The 27,796-nt window shown below is 37.7% G+C and overlaps 1 protein-coding gene across 2 annotated transcripts in view; it reads right to left on the bottom strand.

Annotated features, from left to right (window-relative positions):
- CDIN1 (CDAN1 interacting nuclease 1) overlaps positions 1-20,158 on the bottom strand; it is a 258,588-nt gene extending 238,430 nt beyond the window's left edge. For both annotated transcript variants that reach the window (XM_004609554.2, XM_055133545.1), the window contains exon 1: positions 19,820-20,158. In XM_004609554.2, coding sequence (XP_004609611.2) covers positions 19,820-19,920 — 101 coding nt within the window. In that variant the 5' untranslated portion in view covers positions 19,921-20,158. The remainder of the gene's footprint in view (positions 1-19,819) is intronic.
- Positions 20,159-27,796: the final 7,638 nt, after the last annotated feature.

The following is a 27,796-nucleotide window of genomic DNA, read 5'->3' as shown; positions in this document are numbered from 1 at the left end:
AGCAATGAAGGAACGAATAATGAGTTTGAGTATTGCAATTTCTTGCTAGTGCCCCTATCATCACCATCACTCTGGCATCTTACTTCTAGACAAGAAATATATTTTACCTTTCTGAGATTATTTTCTGGTTACAAGCCAACCATTATGAACCTCTCAGTGAATCACTGAATAGGGCACTTAAAGGGATAAACAATTATAAAAATAACTCTGTCACAAGTGCATACATTTTTATTTTATTTAGTGATGTAATAAGCTTAGGGGCATATATCAGGTCCAAAATGGTCTTGGTCATTAATTTAAGCAATAAATCATAGGTCTTGCCAACAATGACGGCAAACAGATGCTAACAAGGAAATGTATTATTTAATATTGCCATGTGTTATAAAAATGTAAGTGTGTTTAAGACATGTCTTAAATTTTTATAATAATATGCATTTAATACATTACTGTTTTGACACATGCAGGAACCAGATTTATAGGTCCCATTCTGTAGCTTCTTCTTCTCTGTGAACATGAGAGCATTTTCTGGATTTTTTTTTTTAAACAAGAGGGGAAACCTTGAAAGTGCACACTTGCAACAATATCTAATTGGCTACCTTGCTATTTTGTAGTAAATAATGTCAACACTGAAACTCATTAGAAAGAAACAATCTATGTATACTTTGCTGGGATTTAAAATTACAATATTTTTAAATTAGAATTTTAAAGAGACCTTATAAACTAAGAGTATAAAATAATTTTAAAACTAAGCTGTCAACAAAGTTTTCCTCACATTCCTTTAAGCCATTCTGTCTGACACCAGCAAAATATGTACTAATTTAATTAATGAGTGAAGTTCAACACTCAAAAAATGTGGAAGCAACTAGCTACAAATAATCCTACCTTATATCATCACTCCACAATCCTAAGAACAAAAGTGTATTTCAAAATAAAAATTGAGTCTCTCATCCAAAATATATCAAGGAAGAATATTCCTCTCTGAAGTTTCCTTTCAGATCAATAGGTTTTGTCTTCCACCAGTAGGTTCACTCCTTTGGAAAAGGGCTTGTGAGGACAGAAGAAAATTAAGGCCAGAATAACTGGTCCAGAGGCTCTCTTTTCCCCAGAGATCTCTGCCTACTTATTTATCTGTTTCTTTAAATATCAACTAGATGCCAGGTGTTAAAAGCATTTTTCTGTCTGCACATTTATTTGTCCCAGGTTTCTTTTTCAATCAACTCTCCTAACTGCCAGCATGGACTTCCCCCTTCTTGGAGAGGCAAGGGTCCACGCTTTAGAACACTTGAAGAAGCAGTGCTTGGAGTATGGAAACTAAATTTTCTTCATTAAATCTACTGAAGCAGATATTAAAAATGCATTTAATATACTGGTGATGGTCGGTGGGCACCGCTGACTGTGACAGGCCAGTTACTGATGATGTGCCGTCAGATGGCCTTCTCAGCAGGCGCCTGGCTCTCGGGCTGCTGAAGGACAGCAATATCTTCCCTTGTGTGTAAGCTCTATTCATCTCCCAAGTATTTACTAAATCACAGGCCTCTGCACACATATCCCACGTCTCGGCGTATGCTAACAAATGATGGATGGCCTCGTCAATTCGTTATGTCCTGAAAGCATGGTTTCCTGCCATTCCAATCATCAAACCTCAGTGCTTCTGAGCTGATCAGTCCCAGGGAATATATTTTGCAGGCTCGATTAAAAGAGTAGAAGTTCTTTCCATCAGAACCGCTGACATTCTCCCCCAACTGTTTGTTATTTCAACCAGTTATTTGGGTAGAATATTCAATAAGTATTTGGACAATATCACACTGGTAGTTCTTTTTTTTAAAAAAAATATTTGCTGTGGCACCATTTTCTCTGTGCAAAATAGTTGAGGTTAGTTACTAGTAAATTTATATTTTTAACGATTTTCTTTCTATGTATATCAGGCAAAACTCTAAAAATATTTAATTTCATGAAGCATAATGTAAATGCTCTAGCAGATATATTTTAAAGGAATTTTAAAGAAAATAATCAGTCTCTAAAACATCTAAACCTTTTAAGACAATAATTTATGAGTCACCTTAATTATAATCCAGATAAAAATATAAAGTACTTAAAACTTCTTTTGGCAGTTTTAAAGTTACATAACAAAAGTTCTTGTTATCTTGTCAAGAAACAAACCTCATAAAAATAGCTATATTTTCCATTCAAAGATTATATATGTCAGTTGTCTTTTCTATTTGATATAAAAACGTTTTATGTTTAACTATGGCTTATCTATGAAAGAGGAAAATAACATTTATACCTTTCAGTCAAGAATAGCAAAACCCAAACTTTATAAAAAACAAACTTACCACAACTAAAAGACTGAGCATTGAGGAAATGGGGGGAAGGGTATAAAAGAGCTAAATAACCTGCTATAAATAATTTCCTAAAAATACTAAATATTCTTTAAAAAAAACACTCCCATTTAGCCAATAGACTCTGAAATATCTACAATCAGAATAAGCTCCACCATTGCCCTGCCATTCACCTCAACCTTGACCTCAAGATTAAGCTCACTTTTATTGCGCACAAAGGTCACCTGTATTGGGTCAGAATTCAAAGTCCCTTGTCAGAGAAGGTTGATATATTCCAACCTTTCCTTTTTCCATGCATCAAATTTTTCATGGTAAAGTCATACCCAGCAGACAGTATATTCAGCAATTTACTGTGCCATTATAATACAATGCAGCATACAATTGTCCAAAATGTATTAACATGAATAAAATATTTCTCATGATAATGGGCCAAACTTAGATTGCATAAACACCTCTAATAGATATAATAAAACTAATAAAGTCTTGTTTTCATACTTCAGAGAAATATATGATGATTGTTTTGCCCAAAATATAAAATATACCCATAAAGCAGTTGTGATATTTTATTTCTGTGGTCTTTGGCTATTAACAGCTATTTCTCACTGTCACTAATTTTTTTTAATATAGTCTCTAACAATACATGAACACCTAAAGTCAGTTTCAATGCTTTTATTATAACCCTAAGGAGTTTAATTAAATTAACTACGTATAAACCAGAAAGTCTTTTTTGGCCTAGACCCTAAAGGAAAATGTTTTGTAATAAACAAAATAAATAGGAAAAGGGAAAAATTAATATCTTGCCCACCTCATTATTATTGCAACTATAGGATCAGCAGAATTGCACCAATAAGATAAATTAAACAAATTCTTTGTTGGCAGTATTCTATACATTGCAATTAATAAAAAAGCCAAAGCTTTAAGGAACAATAAATCTAATTTTTAAGTTTATGCAATTCAATTTGTCCATGAAAAGGCTTCTCCTAATCAGTATTAGTACCATGAATAAATTTTAAGATTGCTTAAAAAACACTGCATTTCATATTTATTACTACCTAAAATCAATATTCACGTGAATATGATGACATGGGGTATTCTACAAGATTTCTGTATCCTGAAAGATTTAGACTTGAACTCACATTAACTGATTCAAACTACAGCTGAGTACAGAACCCTGTCTCCAAAAATGGTATTCACTCAAATATACCCCACAAATTCATAAACACCCTGTTATCAAGGTAAGTTCAATATGTAAATGGTTCCCAAATGGGATGCTTTGAGAAAAGTAATTAGATAAGAAAGTAAGTAGATAAGAAATACTTTGAATTTCTAATGTTTGGGGCCAGAGAGATAGTTTAATGGGCTAAAGTGCATGTTTTGCTTATAGGGGGCCTAGATTTGATTCCTAACGCTGCATGAGCCCCCACGCAACTGCCAGAAAATGATCTCCAGGTACAGATCGAGGATAGATTCTGAGCGCTGTTGAGTATGACCAAAAGAACAAACCAAAAATGGACTAATAAAATTTTAGTATTTTTAATATTTTAAAAATGTTTTATAATAGTTTTAATATTTTAATATTCCCACTTACCTTGTTTTAGGCAGTAGTTACATACAACCACTGTTTTCTACTATGAATAAATGATAGGGAGGAAATGAACCTAGGCCTAGATATACCCATTTGTTATATACTTTGAAAATGTAAAAAGTAAAAGAGCTGGTTTTAAAACGAAATCTTTCTGGTTATAATAGGTCTAAATATCATTACAGCACATATCCTTGTAATGGTAGCAATAGCAGCAGCAGTAAAAATTACTCACTACAGCTTTGGGTACTATGTCAATCACTCTATGTGTATTATTCCATTTTAAGTTGAAAATAGTCCCATTTCATAAATATGAACACAGAGGCAGCAGTGGTGAAGAAAGTTACCCAAGATTACCTAATCACAAAATCAGGATTCATTATGTCTATTTTTAAGAACCAAGTACTTAAAAACAATATGGAAAGCTTCTTACACAACTAAAATCTAAAGATATACCTGAAGTTCACACTAACAGGATTTTGCTGCCCATTTACTTATAAAGAATTAACCAGAAGCAAAGAGAGCTCTATAAACTATAGAAGGTCAAGCACAGGCTAAAACTCTGCCAAACTCAAGATCATTTTACTAGATCACTCTTACGGCTCTTTGCCCACACAGAATTATTATATTTATAATGCCTATATATAAATATATAGATTATTACTTTTTATTATTAATTTTATTGTTCTTTTCTGATTGAGTTACATATTATATCATTTTATTATTGATAACTTGGATGCAGAAAATGTATATGAAGATATAATTAATGATTGTAAAATTATACTAATTCAAATTGTTAACTGGGTATCTTATCTCCCCATTATTTTTTCCATTATAATTGGGAAGGCGCTTTATACACATATCACATTGAAGTGCCAGTTGAAGATGTAACACTTAGGTCTGAAGTTCTCTAAAAATAATTTCCGACATGATAAACCCTCAAGTACCCCACTTGAGCAGTTCTAAATTCCTACAGAGTGAAGAGTCATTGTACTATCTGTAAATTAGCTGATCTATTTTGAAAAAGATTGATTTTCCTAAATGAAACAAATGTTTATGGCTTTTTAAAAAACCAAACAGCATTTTTTTTCCAGGTCAGTTCAATCAATGTCCATTATGCTATGTGTCATAATGCCTATAATACTTAGCAATTCTAAAACTCAACAGTAGAATGTTCTAGCTCTCTTTTTGGAGAAGGAAGGGAGGAAGGGACAGAGGGAGGAAGGAAGGCCAAAACCTACAAAATATTATAAGAATGAATAGATATTATGAGCTTTTTTCAGGAGATTACAAAAATCAGAATAAACTGGGGTAAGAAAATTCAGGAACTAAACCACAGGAATAGTACACCGAGTAAACTATTTCCTTGCAAGCAGGTGATCCTGGTTCAATATCCAGCACCAGATATGATCCCCTACCTGAGCACCACTAGAATGATCCCTGACCACATAGCCAGGAGTAATCCTTGAGCACAGCCAGATGTGGCCCCAAAATTAAAAACTAAAAAAAATTTGAGAACAGACATGCTATATGCTACATGGTCATCGTATATACAGTCTCAAACTGATGATGGTATGCAGTTGTACAGGGAGCTTAACAAATCTCGTTGTGGCCAATGGGGAATAGGTCTGTGGTATTTGCCAATTTCAACACTCCCACCATGGCTGAATTGAAGCTACCAATGTGAGGTCACAGTTGGTAAAGTGAGAAAAAGATGCTCGTAATCAGCTCTGACAAACTGGAAAGCACCAGCTCCAGTACCCACTAGCTGTAGGCCAAATTCAGCCTACAGACTTGTTCTGTTTGGCCAGCAAACTGTTGGCCCACACATGTTTTTAAAATTTCAAACAAATTGACAGTATTTAAGACTCAAGATTCTTTTTTTCGTCTAAAAAAAATAAAAATCTGATCTAAAGCTGCTTTCAAGAGAGTAGAAGATCTGCCAGCACTGGGCCTACATTCCTGTATGGCAGTGGTTGAGTGGCATGACATGGTGGCTGTCCTGTTAGTGCACACAACTTCTTTCATCTGGCCACAATCCCAACTATGTCAGCTTCATTCATGCACTCTTTGTTGATACTTGTCTGCCCCTAGCGGGACGGAACTCTGTTATGTCTAGAGGGGAGAGCTTTGCCTCCAGACGTGGAACTTTGGTCAAATCACTGAGTGGCACTTCTCCCTTGGTGCTTATATCAAAATATTAGGCAATTTGACTAGATGATCTCTAATTGCTCTCTCCAGCCAGTACTATATGTCACTAATCTGAAATAATGAGAACTCTATAGCCTTCTCTGGAGAAACTTTTGTGCCCTGCACTTGAAGGTTTGATCACCAGAATGCAAATGAAAAGTTCAAACTGATATAAATTAGAAGTTAAATATATTTTTACCTTAAGATACATGTCTCTCAGTCTGAAGATAAAATACTGTTAATATTGTCGGTTAAGAAACGATGTTTATGGGGCTGGAGTGATAGCACAGCAGGTAGGGCGTTTGCCTTGCACTCGGCCGACCCAGGTTCGAATCCCAGCACCCCATATGGTCCCCTGAGCACCGCCAGGAGGAATTCCTGAGTGCATGAGCCAGGAGTAACCCCTGTGCATTGCTGGGTGTGACCCAAAAAGCAAAAAAAAAAAAAAAAAAAAAAAAAGATGTTTATGGGCTATTTGTTACATCTAGACTATAAGAGTCCATAGGGTTTTTAATGTAATCTTACCAAGAGTCTTTCTGATATTCCCAGTTCATTTACTATCTTAGTTAAATGGGGCTTGAAGTGTAAGTAAATTTCAAACTTTAACCATTTTCTCTATTATCAGCAAAAACAAATAGCAAAGTAATACACCTTAAGCAAAAGATGATACTGCTTGAAGGGAGTTGTAAGCAGAATCAAAACATTGAATAAAACAGTCAAATTTAGAGTGATGATAAGAATATATATTTAAACGATGCTTCACTTTCCCAGACTCCATCTATATAAGCGATCACCTACAATTAGTCCAACGCCTACTACTTCAACCACCAAAAAAATAGTTTTGGGGAGGTGGGGGGACAAGACAACACACTCGGTGATGCTTAGCAGTTACTATGGCTCTGAACTCATTAATTACTTCTGGCAGTTCCCAGGAGACCATATGGGATGCCAGGGATCTAACCTGGGTTGGCTGCATGAAAGGCAAATGCCCTATCTGCTGTACTATCACTCCAGCCCAATCACCCAAGATATCTTAAGCACCATCTCATAGATTACAGAATCTTAGGAGGCTAAGTGACAAATCACAAAGGTTTCATCCTGCATTTTACTTCATTCTAAAACTGAATTTAGGTAGCTATAGTTACTGGTTCTATATCTGAGAATGATTACAAATGTTTATGACAAATAGACATAAGCTTCTTGGGCAGAAATATGAATCTCTTATACCATCAGGCTGATCTGAGTAAACAGTAAGTCAATTAATTGACAAGTGAACTCCACCAATATCTGCATCCCAATACTCAAAGACCTTTGCCAGATGATAAAGGACTATCTGCATATCTGAGGATCTCCAAGAAGTCACAAGTAATAACCTTTAAAAAAAACCCAAAAGATTGTTAACTACATTCAAGATAAAGACAAGACGAAAATTTATATCCCATCCTTTTCTTGGGTTTGGCGCAATGGACAGGTTGCCAAAAAACACCAAAATTAACAATGAGTTTTATCAGGGCAAAGAAGGGTGGTGACAATATATTTAATCTCACTCTTGTATATAACCACTACTCCCAAGACTACTTCATAAAAAGCCTGGTTTCACACAGAATTGCCCCAATTAACAGGAGTTGGTCTTTAAAAAAAAAATTAAAATTTTATTGAATTACCACGAGATAGTTACAAGCTTTCATGTTTGGGTTACAATCTCATAATGATCAAACACCCATACCTCCACCAGTTCATATTCCCCACCACCAATATCCCAGGTATACCCCCACCCCTTTCCCACCCGCCCCCTGCCTCTATGGCAGACAATATTCCCCATACTCTCTCTCTACTTTTGGGCATTATGGCTTGCAACACAGACACTGAGAGACCTGTCAGCATGTTTGGTCCATTATCTGCTTTCAGCATGCATCTCCAACCCCAACTAGTTCCTCTAGCCATCATTTTCTTAGTGATCCCTTCTCTATTCCAGCTGCCTTCTCCCCATGGTTCATGAAGCAGTCTTCCAGCTATGGGGCAATCCCCCTGGCCCTTGTATCTACTGTCCTTGGGTGTCAGCCTCATGTGATGCTACCCTACACTCCACAAATGAGTGCAGTCCCTCTGTCTGTCCCTCTCTTTCTGACTCATTTCACTTGGCATGATACTCTCTATGTTTATCCATTTATAAGCAAATTTCCTGACTTCATCTCTCCTAACAGCTGCATAGTATTCCATTGTGTAGATGTACCAGTTTCTTTAACCAGTCATCTGTTTTAGGGCACTCAGGTTGTTACCATAATATTTTAGCTACTGTGAAAAGTGATTACTGCTGCAATTAATATATAGGTACAGATGTCATTTCTACTGTGCTTTTTTGCATCCTTGGGATATATTTCCAGAAGTGGTATTGCAGGGTCATATGGAAGCTCGATTTTATGGACAGTCCTTCAAAAACAGGAGCTGGTCTTGGCAGCTGCTGGTTTTGGTCAGCAGTGACCACTACTCAAAACCACTTCAGGATCATGAGCTATGACTCCACCTTACTCTTTCCTCTGCTTGCATTGCTTAATTTCTAATTATGTATTCCCATGGTCTTGAAGTTACTACTCTACATTTAATGGTTTTGATATATTTTTAGAAACTGACTCTCAATATTTAAAAAACAATAGAAAGGAAACCTGAGAGGTAGTTTAACATTTTATTTTGGAGAGAAATTATAGATATCTCAATGAAATATTAGGTCAGAATGAATTCTGCACTAAATTTGAATAAAAGGGGTTGGGTGAGAAAAAGAAACTTTATGTACTTCTCTGAATTTAGAAGGACCAGAAAAGAAATATGTCAACATTAGAAAATGCTGACATTGTCATCCATGTCACTGCTTTTTGCATGAAAGAAGTTTCATGTTATGAAGAATAGAACATGCATTTAATAGCTATGAAAATATATAATGTCAAGATGCTTCCTGAAAGGTAGGGATGCAAAGAAAGAAAAAAAGAAAAGTGGAGGCAGTTATTAACCTTCCAGAGTGACCAGCAAAAGGCTAGATTTATGACCAGTCATGTGCAATACATAATATAAGGCACAGATAGCTCCATTCTGGGTACAAGAGCCATATAGGATCCAGTTGACAGTTCTGTTTCCCTAAAAAAATTAGCTAACAAAAGGTCCCAAACTTAACTGGCCAACCACCTTGTATACAGAAAAACTGTTACTCAGTTGCCTACCTGGAAATATATCTTTTTTAAGCAAAGAGAAAAATACCCAACCAAAGTAATTTCCACCACCCTGGATTTTCTAAGCATTCCCTGCCCGAGAGGTATCAACCACTTTGGCTAAGACTGTTATAAGTTTCATCCTTCCACTCTGACTCTGGTCACTATTATCAGCTGACTCTATAAAGAACAGAAAAGGAAAAAGTTACATTTAATAAAACATCAAACTTCCTCCTTTAAGAAAAAGACAACTGAAAAGAAAATGTATTTTTTACTGTGATTTTCATATAGTAGATGATTTTTATATATAAAGGTCACATTTTATACTTTACTAAAACACTTACATTTTAAAACTGGTTACTTTGTTGAATTTTAAAGGAAAATTCAACCAATATGGCAAAGTTGTGCAAAATTCAGTAATAAAAATCTAATGGTAAATTCAGTCAACATTAGTTAAAGTCAAATAATAAAATATTATTGCTTTGTACTTCTGTTGAACATTTTTCTCCTAGGAAAACACATGATTCTTTTTTATTATACCAGCAAACATTCTGGTTTGGGTTATTACTTAGTAGATACCTTAGTCTGATACTTAAAATAGACTTTAAAATAAAGGCAATAATCTAATAACATATAAATTCCCCCTCTAAGACTATAAGAAATTTAGTCCGTGTGTGGGTTTTTCTCAGAATAACATTATCTATGGTTTTCCACAGATATTTCTTTACAGAAATTCAAGCTTATCTCACTTTTGCAAATAAGCACATTCAGTGGGGCACTAATACTTGATAAAAGCTAAGCACTTCTGGAAAACAAAGGGACAATGCACTTAACAAAATAACCTTCTAGAAGAGTTTTGAAATCCAGATTACAATGCAACAGCAAAATGAAAACTTAACACATTAGGAAATTTTTAAAAATCATACTCTAAAAGATAACAAATTTATTTTCTAATGTGTGCAATTTATCTTCCAATTATTCTTTATCACTGTCACTGTCATCCCGTTGCTCATCAATTTGCTTGAGTGGGCACCAGTAACGTCTCCATTGTGAGACTTGTTGTTACTGATTTTGGCATACGAAATACGCCACAGACAGCTTGCCAGGCTCTGCTGTGTGGGCGAGATACTCTCGGTAGCTTGCCAGGCCCTCCGAGAGGAGCGGAAAAATCGAACCTGAGTCAACCTCGTGCAAGGCAAATGCCCTAACCGCTGTGCTATCACTCCAACCCAATATTCTTATTAGCTTGTTTTATTCCCTCATTCATTCTTTCAACACACTCTGGATTCCTCTCCAGACATCTCTCCAGATATAGGGAGAAAACCGACAGGAGGATGCATCTCACTTACAGAGATAGGGTGAACTGGGAGAAGGATCTTTGGAAACTGTTTTACCCCAGTGGTTAGGAAATGACTGCCATTGAAACCATGAAAGGGCAAGGAGAAAGCTCAAAGGGCTAGAGCACATATTTTGTATGATGGAGCCCAAGTTCAATCCCCATCACCACATGGTTTCCAGTTACTATCAATAAATATTCAAGATATATTTCCTAAGTTTATAAATCATATTTTCAAAGATCGTATAATTATATTTGTTAGGCAAAACCCCCAAAACAATTTCCAATTCAATAAAAAAACTTTTCTGCCCTTGATGTGCTATTCTCATTCACTATTCTGACAGTCAGGTCCACTACCACATTATCAGAAATAGTGAAAATAGTGAAAACTGACATTAAATTGAGAACCAACTCTCAACTGAGAAAACAAAACCAATAAGCATAATCGTTCAATTAAGTAAATCAAGCCATGCATTTTGACATCTTGTAGCCTACTTCTCCCTCTGGGAGAATCTGGCAAGCTACTGAGAGTTTCCATCCCACATGGGAGAGCCTCGCAAACTCCCCATGGTGTATTCATATGCCAAAACCAGTAACAATGCAGGGTCTCATTCCCCTGACCCTGAAATAGTCTGTTGGGAAGGACGAGTAAAGAGAGGTTTCTAAAATCTCAGGGCTAGGATGAATGGAGACGTTACTGAGACCGCTCAAGAAATTCGACGATCAACAGGATGATGATGATGATGATGATGATAATGATGATGATGATGATGATGATGATGATGATGATGATGATGATGATGAAGCCATACCCTATACTGCAATTGGTTATTATGACTCAAATAGAATCAGTGAGTCTAGAAGGCAGGGATATGGCTCAAAGCTAGGAGATCATGCATGGCATGTACAAGGCATCCAGTTCAATCCCCTGCACTGCTAGTCTCTCAGCATTGATGACACAGTCTGAAATGGCCCCTATCACAACAGGTTCTGAGCACCTACAGCACCAGGCTGAATGTCATACATGTTGCAAGGACTGGTCCCTAGGCCTCTTGGGACCACATGCTGTTGCATGTGGGCTCTATTTTTTTATTAATTATAAAAAAAAGGTAAAACTAGGGTATGAAGCTTTCAGAAATGATATTACCTGCCACTACAAAAGACATATCAGAAGATTTAACTATCTCAGCCGTATTCAACTAATGACCAACTCTTATCTTTGCAGCCATCCCATATAAAAATATATTTATCCCATGCAAATTTAGAATCTTTCTTTTAAAGCCAAATTTTGCTGTAAAAGATTGCTACTTGGCAATTATTTCTATTTACTAGATTCTAATAACAACAATAATTATACTTAATATCCATTTTATTCTAAGAGATCTACACCAAGGCTTCTAAAGCCTTTTCCACTTATAACTTTTTTGCCCAAGATAGTGCAGCATAGGTGAACATCAACAGAATCTCCAATTCATAATAACGTTGATCTTGAATTAATTTTCTGGTCCTTGTGCATTCAGAAACTTTTTACTATGGTCATTTTATGACAATCCCTACACATACACAAGCACACAAACACACACACAAACACACACACACATTCAATCACACAGTTTAAGAAGTCAGGTTCCACACTACGCCAAGTGTCCTACAAGTTTTATTTTTCTTAATCCTCATAACAGCCTTATAGGACAAAGGCAATAGAGTGAAATAAAGGTGAGAATCTGCAGCCAGATTATTTCTGTGTTTGAATCATGCTTCTTTTAGTCCGTAGCTATGGAGCTTTATCCTGCCTTTCATGGATGAAGCAAATGTTAATCAGAATATAAGAGAAATGAAATGCAAGTGAAATATAGAATAAACTGTTACAGCAATCAAAAACAATAGAACAGAAAATTTCCAATGGGAAAAGTGGACAGTTGAAAGGTGCCAGAGGGGGCTTATTCAGAAAAGGATAACTGTACCAAATGAAACCAACCCACACTACATATGTATAAGTCAGTTGAAACCTAGGTCTCCTAAATGCAAAGCCTACGATTGATCCATTAAGTTGCCTGTCCCCAGCTACTCCACTCCTAACCTGAATAGACCCTTAAGTTTACCACCAAAACCACCAAGTTCAATACTGGCAAATATAGAGTAGAGCCATCCCTAAAGAGCATGCTTAGACACACCTGGACAAGATTGGGTGAGATGGGGAAAGGGGTGCTAAGAGTATTTTGTTATTTAGAAATTTGTCGAGTTTGATTTGGGATTCATTATGTTATAATAATTGGCAACCAAATAATAATGCTAAGGCGGGGCTGGAGCGATAGCACAGCGGGTAGGGCGTTTGCCTTGCACGCGGCCGACCCGGGTTCGATCCCCAGCATCCCATATGGTCCCCTGAGCACCACCAGGAGTAATTCCTGAGTGCAGAGCCAGGAGTAACCCCTGTGCAGAGCCAGGTGTGACCTAAAAAGCAAAATAATAATAATAATAATAATAATAATAATAATGCTAAGGCAAGAGAACTTAGGGTATAAAGTCAAATTACAGCAAAGTGTTCAATTATCCAGTGAAAGAATTAACAATAAGGATACAGATTTCCTGAGAATCTCCCTTAAATAATTATAACTGAATTAAATGCTTGACAAATATTTGTTCTCAAACATTCCTTGATTCTAATAATTTAGAGCCATTGAATGTCTTAAACTCTTCTTCAAACTACAAGCAATTCAAAGTTAGCCTCCTAGTTTTCTAAAAAAAAAAAAAAGAAAAAGTACATAAATAGTCCCACAAACATGGTGAGTACACAGTGAATTAATTTATATCAAATTAGAATTTACCTAATGAGTAAATTCTAATTATCTATGACAATCATGGGTTCAAGATAGAATGGATCATTTCACATAAAATGATGGTTGCAGATGACTAGCTAGAAGAACAGTTAGGAAAAAAAAGTGAAAATTGGCATTAGGCAAATACCAATAATAATAGTTGCTTACCAGAACCACTGTGGTCTAAATCGGTGGGGTGGGTGTGGGGTAGGGTAGTGGTGAGAAGTAGGACACTTATAGCATCTTAAAGGATATCCCCCACAACTTACTGGAATGGGAAGGAGATTAACTTTACAGTGGAGAGACATGGCCAACACCAAACCTTAACTAAGTGAAGAAAATTAAATCTCACCAGTAATAAGACATATGAAGCCCAAAACTCTGATACAATGCATTAAGGGCACAGTATCATTTGGGGGATAGTCTGGCAAAAGTTTATCTTCAATTTATTCATGAAAAAACATCGAACAGAACTGAATATTCCACAAAATAACTGACCAGCATCCATCATAAGTGTCAATATCAGCAAAGTATAAAGTAACAATATAGAACCAGAAGAAGTGACTAGGAATATGTGATCCTGAAACAGAGAAGGGCAGCAGAGTCCTAGAATAGAAATAGGATATTAAGAAAAAAAAACTAGAAATGCTCAGAAAAGGCTCTGGATGTTAAGATCTATGTCACATTATAATTAATTTCCTGATTTTGAGAACTATGTTAGACTCCCATAAAATGATAAATTAAGGAAAGCTGGATGAAAGACAGAGAGGAATTCTCTATAATATTTGTACAACTTTTGTGTAAGTTTAAAATTGTTTTAAAGCAAAGAAAGAACACTATATAATTAGTTACATATGCTTTGTTTATAAGGAAAAATATAGTACAGGGGCAAGAGCAGTATAGGAACAAGGCGCATGCATTTAAGGCAACCAATCCCAGTTCAGTCCCTGGCACCATATGGTCTCCTGAGCATTGCTGGATACATTCCTGAAGCACCAGTCCTGAGTGAAATCCTCTGAAGTGAGCACCACCAGGTGTGGTCCTAGAAGCTCCAGAGTACCACTGGCCAAAAAGGTAATTCTCAACACCATAGGAATCAAGTATCACTGCATTCTTGAACCTGCTGCATTGAACCACCAGTCCAGTTGGTCAAGCTTAACTGGTGGGACACCAGAACCTCCTGAACACTACCTGAGAACCCCTCTCCCCTACCAAAAATATAACTGTAGCACTGTAGCATTGTTGTCCTGTTCTTCATCCATTTGCTCGAATGGGCACCAGTAACGTCTCTATTGTGGAACTTATTGTTACTCTTTGGGGCATATCGAATACGCCACAGGTAGCTTGCCAGCCTCTGCTATGCGGGCGGGATACTCTCAGTAGCTTGCTGGACTCTCCAGAGGGACAGAGGAATCGAACCCAGGTTTGCCTCGTGCAAGGCAAATGCCATAACCATTGTGCTACCGTTCCAGTCCCAGAAAATATAACTTCATAAGTAACAGCAGAAACCTACCTAAGTAAGATGACCCAGGAAATATAAACTGGGAGATACAAATCAAGAAGTGTACATAAATATAGTATGTCCTTTGTTCTTGGGTACAGTGGACTTTTTATTATAGAACTGTGGATAAACAATAGAGAAGAAGCATCATGAATTTGTAAACTATCACACATCACAAATAAGTAATAAAGTAAAAGATACTTATTGACAATTTCACTCTTACAGAATATAAGTAACTAAAGCATATGAACTGGGGGAGGGAAGTGGAAGGAACCCACAAATCTAACCCGGAGATAATATGTTTCCTCTGTCCCTCTGGAGAGTCCAGCAAGCACTGAGAGTATCCTGCCCAAAAAGCAGAGCCTGGCAATCTACCCGTGGCGTATTCGATATGCTCCAAACAGTACGAACTCCAGTGATTACCAGAAAAGGGGAAGGAATGGAAGCAATTGGTAGTGTAGCAGAGTGTTTTTGATGATGTGTAGCTCTGGAATCTGGAGGTGGCTATGGTGTCATCTATAGAGGTATAAAGCTCTTAGACATCTATAGAAGTATAAAGCTATACCCCAAAATTTCATAGCATAATTAACCAATAATAGGAAATAATTTCAACAGGCAATGTTTAGTTATGTTAGCATTGGCTGTCTTAATAATTTATAGATAATATGTTTGCTTTTTCTCATACCATTCATCTAAGTTTTTTTAATTTTTTGACCATTTCTTTTCAATATATCCTTTTTTAGGCATTTGTTCTTAGTATTTATTGTCTGAGACCTCATTTACTTCCTAACTAAATTTTATCGATATTGCAGAAAAAAATTAAATATGAAAGCTCTATCCCTTCATTTTAAATTGGAGAATTTTGATATCAGAATGGTTAAGCTTAAAGATCTCTGACTTAAAAAAAATATACATGTGGAATTACAGTAAAAACAAAGACAAGTAAGGGAATGAAGCAAACAGAAGACAGAATAAAATAAAAATTGAGTGGGGGAAAAATCAGTTGCACCTTTAGTTATAAAGATAAATTTTAGTTAGAAAGGTTAACTAATCAAGAATAAGAAAATTGTAAAATTTTAGTAAAAGACTTTTCATATGTTAGGATAAAAAAGGACTTTCTCATCATAAAAGTAAACCCACAAAAAAGCATTAATTTAAAGATATCAAAGAACAGTATTTGGAATAAAGAACTGAAAATTAGTTCTAACAAACATGACATATAACAGAATCCTTAATATATGCAGATAAACAGTTATAAATCAATTTTTAAAAGGCAGATAAATATAAAATTAGGCAAATTCAAGGAGAAATCAGTTGATATTTAGGGAAATGTGCAATTCATTTGAAAATGCAACTTAAGAGGTATTTCTGTTGACGTATCTTATTTTTGTTTGGTTTTGTTTTGGGGTCACATCTACTGATGTTCAGGGGTTCCTCCTGACTCTGCACTCAGAAATCATTCCTTGTGGAGCTTGGGAGCTTATGGATGCTGGAGATGGAACCCTGGTCGGCTGTACACAAGGCAAGCACTCGACCCACTGTATAATCTCTCCAGCACCTTGACCTAGCTTATTAAAAATTAAGGATTCTTCTCACCATTAAGAAACATATTCTCAAAAATGTAGTACAATATTTTTGGTAGTAATTTTTCAATACACATCAAAATCCTTTAAAGCACAAATAGTGGTTTTTCAAAATACAGTCAATGAATTCTGGTATTCCCTGAGGTCTTCCCAGGGTTTTATAAGATCAGCTACTGTTTATATAAGATCAGCTACTGTTTATTTGTTTGGTTGGTTTGCTGTCAGGGTCATTGTCATCCTATTGCTCAACAATTTGCTCAAGCGAGCACCAGTAGCGCACCAGTAACGTCTCCATTGTGAGATTTGTTGTTACTGGTTTTGGCATATGGAATACGCTACGCCACACGTAGCTTGCCAGACTCTCTGAGAGGGTCAGAGAGGGGCAGAGGAATCAAAGCCTGGTCCGCTGAGTGCAAGGCAAACGCCCCACCCACTGTGCTATTGCTACTACTGGTTTGCTACTGTTTATTTATTTGGTTGGATTGCTACTGTTTATTTGTTTGGTTGGATTGCTACTGTTTATTCTGTTTGGTTGATTGCTACTGTTGTTTGGTTGGTTGCTACTATTTGCTTGGTTTGGGGTCACATGCAGTTGTGCTCAGCGCCACATGTGGTTCTGTGCTCATCAACTAATTTTTACACTGCCTGGAAGACCATATGTGGTAGAGATTGAACTGGATCAGCTTCATGCAAGGTAAGAAACTACAATATCTGAGGTCCCAGCATGTACTAGTTTTAAAATGAGGAAATAAAAATTGAAACAACTTTTAAAACACCAATATTTTTATTTCTTTAGAAACAAAATGTATGTGAATGCTACCTTCCAAAAATAATTGTGTAAGTTACTTCTAATAAAAATAATGAGGGCAGTTTCTTTTAGAACTTTGAACTGAAAGTCAGGAAACCTGTATCCTAGACACTTGCGCTATTAAACATCTCTGGGTTTTTTGACAAGTCACTTAACCTCTTGAACCACAAGAAATTATCTGAGGTCCTTTCTCAAACGACTATCTACTATAATGAACTATCAAATCTAAAGATTGCTCTAGTCCTTTGCAATGAACATCTAAAGAAAAAAAGTACAATAATGAAAATAATGAAACCAGACCTAAAGTCACACTGTTGACAGAATTCCCACTCAGGCTGTTAAATGGTTCTTTAAATCAGTAGTGCAATCTCACCAAATAAAGTTTTCATGGGAGAAGAGTTAGTTACTCCTTGGGTAGTATTTAGAAGAAGTGAAAAATAGTTGGAAATAATATCATGAATAAGAGCGGGGGTGGGGGGGTGGGGAAAGGGGAACAAACAAGAAGATAGGCTGGTATCCCAAACAGTTCATTATAAGTGCTGCTAAGAGCATGTAGAGATGAAGTTACTGCTAGTGGGCAGATACACTATAGGGAAAAAAGTCAGAGGGAAGAAAAAAAGAGAATAAAAATACAGGGTAATAGAACTATATAATAAGAGCATACTATCAAAATATACTTTTTTTTATCTTACAATTACTTTCCCTTCCCTGACAAATTCTACCTATTTCCTTAGCTGACAGGCCTTCATCCACTTCACTGTTCACTGGCAGAGTTGGAAAGAGTTAATAATATAAAGTGAAATAATGATTAATTTTGCTCTTTGTGATCTTTATTATCAATGGTCTTAGTGGGTATTCATCTTATGGGACTGGAACACAGCAGGTAGGGCGTTTGCCTTGCACGAGGCTGACCCGGGTTCGATTCCTCTGTCCTTCTGGAGAGTCCAGCATGCTATGGAGAATATCCTGCCCACAGGGCAGAGCCTGGCAAGCTCGCCTGGCATATTGATATGCCCAAAACAGTAACAACAAGTCTCACAATGGAGACGTTACTAGTGCCCATTGGAGCAAATTGATGAACAACAGGATGACAGTGCTATGACAGTGCAGTGCTCTTTGTTATAAATTAAGTTAAAAGGAGTAAGAAATAAGGCCTAGGATGTTGAGTGCTTGCTGCACATGTGTGAGGTCTTGGGTTTGGTCCCTGGGATGCCAAAACAAATAAATAAAAAAAAAATAGGGGCTGGAGTGATAGCACAGCAGGTAGGGTGTTTGCCTTGCACGCCTCCGACCCGGGTTCAATTCCCAGCATCCCATATGGTCCTCTGAGCACCACTAGGGGTAATTCCTGAGTGCAGAGCCAGGAGTGACCCCTGTGCATCGCCAGGTGTGACCCAAAAAGCAAAAAGAAAAAAATTAATAAAGAATATTAAAGGGATAAGTTTGCCCTAAATGAAACCTAACTCATACAATATACAACTCATTTTACAGATTAGGAAAACTGAGCCTTTCAAAACAGGGAGGCTATAAAAGACTCTGAGTCTGTATTTTCTAGTGCCAGATACCTAATTCTCTCCATTCCCTCAAGAAAACATTTCTAGAATGACGTTTGTTTAAGGGTTACACATCAAAGCGAGAGAATCTCGCCATGAGGGGCAAAGAAGCTCAATGTCACAGAATGATTCAAGTCTGTATTTGGATTTCAGTTTAGAAGAAAGGTATAGAAATTCTCCATACTTTAACATGATACATACATAAAACTTGGTTGCTCTAGACCGGTTCTTATAATCTCAGACACCGCATGCTTAAAATGAGAAATTCTCGAGTAGTTCTTAATATCCTTGCCTTAGAAAGTCCAAAAATTGGTGGGAAAAATGATATGTCGGGAGGAATGTGTATATCTAGGATTATTCAAATTCCAATCTTGACCCAAGAGTGGGATCCCTAAGATCCCGGTATCAGAACTGCACTGGGAGGGGCAGGGGCTGATGGGGGAGGGGGCCGCCCAGATCATTCTAGAAAACCACTGTGGAACAGTCAGCAGGGCCCCTCGGGCCTAAGAATCTGTGTGCATTCCTGGGCCAATTAAAAAGTCCTCCGCCTCCTTTTGAATCCTCTATTCCTATTTCCATTTTGAGAGCGCCTTGCCACTCATAATTCACCCAGTAACTGCGAGGCACTCGTGGGGACCTACTAGGTGCCCCTGCACAGACCAAGCAGGGCAATCAACATCGTCCCTTGCATTTCATTGCACTGAGAGGCCGCGGGGGCGGGGGGGGGGGGTCACCCATGACGAAGGCAGCTGAAAGATGAAACCTTTTCCACTCTCCTACATCTAAAACCTGATGCTTGGGTTCCACCCCACTCGTGTGTGACACGTGGTTGCTGAGGTCTAAAGGGCGGCCCGGGGACAGCTGTGCTGCAAGGAAAGGGCTGGGAGCAGGGAGCAATGGGCACTTACCTGGGGAACCTCTGTTTCAGCTTCCTCAGGCTCTGCCTGGTGGGCGGCACAGACACTAGGCACTGGGCTATCTCGTCGTACTGGGCTTTGGTCAGTATCATGTTGGACCAGGGACTGAGAGGGGGATGGGGACAAAGTAAAACTAATGCTGGGATCCAGCAGCCTCGGTATACGGCGCTGAGCGATGGGCACACAGCTGCAAGGCGCAGCTTCGGTTTGGCCCTATTACCCCCAACTCCTTTCCAGTTTCAGTGTCCCGGTTCCAACCCCCCGGCTTAGCGGCGGAGGGCGGGCCGGACAGCACTCTGCGCAGCCGCACTAGGCCCAGAAGACGGCAAGCAGCCGCCATGTCACTTCAGGGCAAAGCAAACAGGAAGCGGTGACCGTCGCCAACGGCTGCACCGAAGTGTCATTGGGCAAGTAGGTATTCCAGCAGCCGCCGACCTGGAACCGACCTTTGCCGGTTCGTGGAGTTCGTACCGAATGCGAATCATGGGATTTCCTGGCGCACCAAATTGGCGGCATGGCACACACGGTGCCCCACGTTTGAGCCCAGGAGAGCCCCTGCCCGGGCGCGCGATGTGAAGACGTTTTCAAACGCGCCCGCGTCAGCGCCGCTCGGAGACGGACCTGGCCCGCCGTGGTTTCGCTGCAGGAAAGGCTCCCCGCAGCCTCCGAGCTGGAACTGAGCCGCAGAGCCCGCGGGGGTGGCCCGCCACACACAGCCCGGAGGGCACAGGAGAGACTGTGTGGTCCAAGTTCGGAAACGGACAGGCCGCAGTGGTCAGCGGCATCGTCCCCAAACACACAGATGCCTTCAGATGCTCAAAGGGGACTGAACTCTTTTCTTTGTCGTTGCACCCCTCAACCCTCAGTAGCGAGTAGTCACTCAATACATGTTTGGATAAATGAATTAATCTGCTTTTCCAGGGGCTCTGAGCCGGCCTTACTTTTCCTGGGGCTGCTTACTGGGAGTTAGCCCTTCCTTTATCCCCCCTCTTCCTCCTTTTAAATCTATTTGTGTCTGAGAAGTTTCTGTATTGTTTCTTTGCACATACTAGCATTTATTTTAAGCAAATGAGTAGGTGTTTAGATATTAAGAAATGTGTAAGTGATTTGGGAAAGTGAAGTGAAAATAGCTGAAGTCTCGGAAGTTTAGCTTATATACACCTACTTAGAATAAACTCTTTAAACCATTTAAGTTTTAATTGCGTTGTTAATTTTTTTTTTAGTTTTTAAAAAATTTTCCTCTTTTGGATTACACCCGGTAAAGCTCAGGGCTGGCTCTGTGCTTAGGGATCACGCCCCTAAACTTGATTTTTTATTCCTGGTGCTTGCTAAAATTGAACAGGATCTTACAAGTAAATAATTCCTCAGCATAGTGTCCAGAAAGTAGACTATGTCACTGTCACAGTCACTGTTGTCCCCATTGTTCATCGATTTGCTCGAGCGGGTGCCAGTACCAGCACCATTGTGAGACTTCTTGTTACTGTTTTTGCCATATGGAATACGCCACGGGTAGCTTACCAGGCTCTGCTGTGCGGGCAGGATACTCTCCATAGCTTGCGGACTCTCCAAGAGGGACAGAGGAATTGAACCCCGGTCAGCAGCATGCAAGGCAAAGGCACTACCCTCTGTGCTGTGGCTCCAGTCCCACAAAATAAATACCCACAAAGACCACTTGATAATAAAGATCACATGAACCAGGTATTGTTTTTACACACTCTTCACATATAGACTCAGTCCTAAGAATCACCTAGGAAGCAGGCGCTATTCCATTATCATCATGATCCTCCTCTCCTGCACACCATGAATAGATTGAAGCATGAGAAGTAACTTCTCACAAGTCATGACAATTAGTAGGCACTACTGGTACCTAACCTCCTGAAATTTGGTCTTACATCTCTGCCACCTATGAATAATTCTGAATAACTACACCAACTCTTAAAATAGTGGTCACACAATTTTACATGGAAGGTTAGGAATTTTTTGAAAGGAATCTATGTTTTAAAGAATCCCTTATTCCAGGTGTGTTAAAAAAAGTATCACCGCTTAATTTTCCTAGGTGGTTCAAAGTCCAGCACCAATAGTGTATCTCATGTTCAGAGATCCATGTTTTTTCTCTGAATATTTACATCAGAAAGCTTTACTTCCATATGCTTTGCATCTTACTCTGGTTGTGTGACATTAGTACATAACTATTTATTTATGGCAGCATGGCCTGGAGTTGCCACCTGGCTAGTTTGTTGCTGACCCTGCCATGACTTTTACATGAAAGCTGGCTGACAAGAAGCAGACACCACTGATCCCCCATTCCTTTCTCCTGCCCCACTTCACTCTTTCCTATTCACAGGCAACAGATTTTTATAGAAAACATCGGTTCAAGAATGTTTGCACCAGTTTTATAAAAATATGTATGCACTAACTCTTCTCACGCACTCTTGTCCTGAGTTAATCCTCACAACCCTTTATTTTTATAATTGTATTTTTTAACATACTAGCAGTTTAAAAGTTTTGACCCAAATCTAATATATTATCTAGTAAGTATCAAGGAGAAAAGATCATAATGTTGCTGTGATTATTGGCCGTGGGAGTAGTATTGTTTATAAAGCATAAAATAGAAGCAAAGAAGAAATTGTGGTGGTGGTGGTAGTTGTAGTAGCATTTAGGTGTTCTGTGGTTTTCTTGGTTTGTTCTTTTAATGAGAAATGCTTGGAGAAAGCCAATTATTTTGTCTAAGCACTCATTCTCCCTCTCACATCATTGGTTATAGCTCTTTCTAGGATTGCCTTTCCCTGCCTGAAGTTCCCCTACTGTTTCTTAACTGGGCAGAAAATACCACCTTGCCCTGCCACCAAGTACAGTAAGTCTTCATAAAATGAAAACAATTTTACATTTAAAACACAAAGAGCTTGCTACCTGCTTAAACTCAGTCATAAACTGTGACTTGGGTAAATGACAGTCTCTGAACCTGAATGCCCTTAGCGTAGCCCCAAGAAACGTAACCTGATAGTTCTGACAGGGAGATAGAATATACAAATATGGGAACAAAACTGTGTAAGAAATTATAGCAAGAATGTTTCTCACAGTGGGGACTAAGATAGCTCTCTGGAAGTCCTAAAAGATGGTTTGGAGTAGATCATGTGACGAGTGTGATCTTTCTGCCAATTCCTGGACTACGCCAATGAGTAACAATCTGAAAGGTGTATGGGGTTTGGCCAAGAGGCATTGGAAGGTCATTTGAAGAAGAGTGCAAAACAAAAAGGACTAAAAATAAGAATGAGCCAAGTCACGCGCATGGGAAAGTTATTCTGGCTGGAGCAAAGAGTTCTAGGCAGGGTGAAAAGAAGCTGAATATCCTTGTCCTTGGGAAGAGTCAGTCACATTTTTAAATCATCTGCTGTTCACTGAGACTGCCAAATCCAAAGCATTTTTAAAAAAATAAATAACTGTTGCTCTTTATATTTTAAAGTTTGTGTTTTTTCAAGGAATTTTGTTAGTCACTGATGATTAATCTAAAAAAATTATTAAAGACTCAATTGGATTTTAAAAGAGAAGAGAAAAAATTATCTGAGCTTTTCTGATGATCTAATATGATTCCCCTAGCCCCATATTAACTGATTAAGAAACTGGAGATCAAAGAGAATAAAGATTGCACATGATTGATTCAGGTAAATTATAAAACCATGATTTGGGTCCAAGTTAGTCTAACTATAAAGGTTCGTGTTTTCCAGAGCAGTGTCTAAGTCAAAAAGAAAAAAACTCTTTGGTTGAACTATCTCTACTAAACATTTATATTCTGAAATAGTTGAGCCACCACAAAGCCTGTTGAAGAAACAAAACCTTAGATTTTTTCCGTTTAACCAAACAATTTTGACTAGATGAAATTGCTCCTTTTTATTGTTCTCCTTATCCTATGAAATACCATCTAAACCAATGCGCCTTTTGAATACAAAGTTTAAATCTCCATATTTGCTAGGTGTGAGTTCCAAGTTATTTTATCTGGGTCCCGGAATGATATAAGCATTTAATAATCAATAAAGAGCAGAATAATTAGGTCTGCCAGACTGCAGTAATTACTAAATTAATTACTTGAGGAAAACAAAAGGGGATACATGAAAGGACATTCTATACTATCATAGTGAAGCAGTGACATGGAACAGTCAGAAAAGACCAAAAGTCAAATGTGGTGGCTTCATGCAGTTTCATGGTAAAAGAACCCTTAACCTGTCAAACAAGACAGCCTGACTTTAGATCTAGGTTAAGTGCTGATGGAAGTGTTGCAAAGACCTGTTACAAATAGAAACTATGTTGCACATAATTCAAAATGGTAACTCCTCAAATCTATGATCTTCAGTTACTAAAAGCTAATGTTGGGGCAGAAGTGGAAGTGTACTTACAAAGCAAGTGCTATTGTAAAATTTATTTGTAAGATTTTTCTATTTATTTCATCACTGTATAACATTCTACAGTAGCATTTATTAAGCTATATGTGCTGAGAATCCCATTTTGGCTCATTTTTATGAAAAATGCTTTTGTAAAATAATTTTTTTAAAAAAACAAAGTTTTAAAAGACAAACAGAAAACTTGCCAATTTTTTCCTAATGTAAGGTCTCAGTTGTTATTAGCAGAGTCAACAGATGTGTACATATAATTGGTATGCTTATTCTCAATTTTTGTACTTGTTGCATCAGAGTATGTAATAAAAAGTTTGAAGATAAACATTGCCAATTCCATTTTGAGTAGAACTATACTAATACGTTGAGAGTCAATATTGTAAGTCAGGTATGTCAAATATGAGACTATACTTTTGTATACTGCTGGATTGGAGAAATATGTAGCCTATTTTCTTAGACATCTAAGTATCAGCTGTAATACTTAATAGAAGTATTATGTTTTTATTCTGAATTGATTAATACTAAGATTAGAGTACAAATTGTTAATCTATTTTGTTACCCACCCTAAAAGTTGGTACCATATCCAATAAAACATTTTTCTTTAGAAAAATCCATCAATCATAGCTCATATGCTTTTTATGTTCTGAATACACTCAGAACTCCACTGGTGGTTGGTAGAAAGTATTAATTGGTATTTGAACATTTATTATTACTACACTTGACAAGGATAAGAAACCAAAATAGTGTTTTTACAGGAACATTTCTCTTGGGTGTTTGTGTGCTATAGCAAAAGGAAACGCGTGAATATGCTTGTTGAAGAAAGACTGGAGTCTCTTAAATTTTGTTCTCAAGCTCATTAGGGACTTGCAGCTAATTTTCAGGCAATTTGTATCCCCTTTTCCTGCAGGACTAAACCTCAGATGTAATTTCTACAGTTGTCAATCACTCTTCTTGTCCTACCGACCATTCTACAACACTATATAGCGTTCTAACGGTTTTCTCTCATTTATGAATTCAGGAAATGAAGGACCTGATGGAGTAGAGGGTTTCCAGTGGGGCAAAAAGAGGAATGAGAAGCAAGGAATCAAGTCTGTTCTTAATAGGCACTTTCACATAAGCTAGAGTTGGAAGCACATGTCAAATGGAGATTAGCTTTAAATCTCTTCATTTAAAAATTACTCTCTTTTTTTGCCATCCCACTGGGTTAAACTTTCAAAAGAGTAGGCAAGATGCCAGTCAGGATTTGTAACTCTCTCTCTCTATGATTGATAGGAAGAGAGAGAAGAGAAGGAGTTCCTTCTGAGGTAAGACTGGAGATTATTATAATTATAACTAACTCCTCTTTTGAAAAAAAATGAAATCTTGTGAAATCTTGTTACAAAGTTATCTAATATGTTTCCATCATAGAATATACTACTGGTCTTATTATAACCTCTGTGATTATAGGCAAACAGGTATAAAATGGTTTTAGAACTTCAACCAGTTATTTAGATTTTACTTATAAAGCTATAAAATAAAGGTTCTTTTTTATATTTGATTTCTCATGTTCATTAAAGAAACATATGTTCTTGATAGGCAAAAACAGGACATCAGATACTATAAATACTCTTATATGAAGACACTACTATAAGCAAGTTGGCATCATTCCTTTTAGTTACTGTTTTTACAAAATGTTTCTTCCTGTTGTAAAAATAAAACTGTATATAAAGCATGAATCCCACTCCTTTCACTTTAAACTACTCTTAAGAGCCTAGGATATTATTATCAACACTTGAAAACGTTGATCCTACTTTGTTAGTTTCTGAGTGAGGAGCTGATTTTTCAGAAGCCAGTCTTTGAAAGGAGGTCCTTGGCATAGCTTGCATTGGGCTGGACCATTCTTGAGTTCCGGTAATGAGTTCCAACTCAGACAATGTGAGAATGGTGTAACAGTCCCTCTGGAACAAGGCAGAGATTTCTGTGACTGATGGGCGTCTTTCTTGGGCATACCATTCACAGAGCTACGATAAAAATAATGTCAGTCAGCCTCCTACCAGGCGGATGGTATGTCAATCAACATGCTGACATAAACCCCAGTTTATATATATATATATGTATGTATATATGTGTGTATGCATGTATGCATACATACATATGTATATATACATATGTATGTATGCATACATGCATACACACATATACACATAAAGTTTTAGAAAGATACAATGTTATTCAGAACATTCTGATTCATCATAGTCCTTGATTCAGGGAGCAAATGTGTTGCATTGCCCAGAGGTCAGTCACACTAGATGCCAATCCTCATGCCAGAAGAGCTTGGGTTTCCATTTCACTTTCAAACAACACTAAAAGGCTTAAGTAGGTACATACATGGCTGAGAAGGGATTTAAGGTAATGGTGTGGGCAGGGAGTGACAGAGATAGGAGCTTGAGGAACACTTAAGCTCTACACACACGCACATACTCATGTACAAATCTAGATTTTTCAAACCAACACAAGCCATTTGCCAAGACAAAATTTTTCTGTTAAAAGTCAGTATGCTTTCTGTTTACACCTGAAATGAGTGTTAGGATATGTTTTTTTTAAATTTGATGCATCATGATTTACAATGCTATTAATGATAGTGCTTTTTGCATACAAACTTCCTCCACAGGGTCCTCTTCACCGCCATCTACCTCTGCCCCCACTCTATCATGTTTAGTTTTATAGACAAGTTCTCAGGTTCTGTTGTCTTTGGCCATTTGTTATTCTCATATTGTTTCTTTTCCTTTTGGGGGGCGGGGGAGGGACGTTGCCTATACCTGCTGGTATTCAGGGTTTACTTTTGACTCTGTGCTCAGAGGTTATGACTCCAGCTGCTCAGAGGACCATCTGTAGTGCTTGGGATCAAACCTGGGTTAGTTTTGTGCAAGGCAAGCACTTTACCCACTATTCTATCTCTCTGGCCTGCTATGTTTGTTCATATACCACATATGAGAGTGATCTAACAAATATTTTAAAGATACAACAGAAATGTTTTTAAAATACAAAGACCATTGTAACTTATCTTTATATCAATACCTTTTAGGAAAATATAAACATTTACAAAAACCTTATTCATTCATGTATCAGATATCTACAGAGTGCTGCCATGTGCTAGGTTCTGTTCTAGAACTTCTGTAAAAGCAAATTACAGGACTTATCAAGTCACCAGGCTCAAAGTGTGCAACCTAAAATAAGTTATATTAATTTTCATTAAGTGGATTACATGTTCTACATATGATCCTCTGAGCACTTCAAGAAGTGACCTCTGTGCAAAGAGCTCAGCTATGTGGAAGAAGACCACAATCACTTCAAACTTATTCCTAGGTTCCTTTCATCCTTCTTCTTTCTCAGGAGGCAGAGAGATCTCCCAGTCTCCTCCTGTTCTCTCCACTATTTCCCTCATAGGTGCTTTGACCAGTAAATGTCTTGCATGTCAAATCCAGTTTTGTCACCTGATTCTCAGAAGGCCTTGACTAGCGTGGCTGCATATCTTCAGAGGCTTACATAGAAAGGTAGTACAGAGTTCTCTAACCACTAGCGCACAGATCAGTGCTGGTTG

The sequence above is a fragment of the Sorex araneus genome, chromosome 3 (assembly GCF_027595985.1).
Source record: "Sorex araneus isolate mSorAra2 chromosome 3, mSorAra2.pri, whole genome shotgun sequence".
Taxonomy (NCBI): Eukaryota; Metazoa; Chordata; class Mammalia; order Eulipotyphla; family Soricidae; genus Sorex; species Sorex araneus.
The sequence above is the reverse complement of the archived record's forward strand: the minus strand, read 5'-3'. Positions and strand labels throughout refer to the sequence as shown.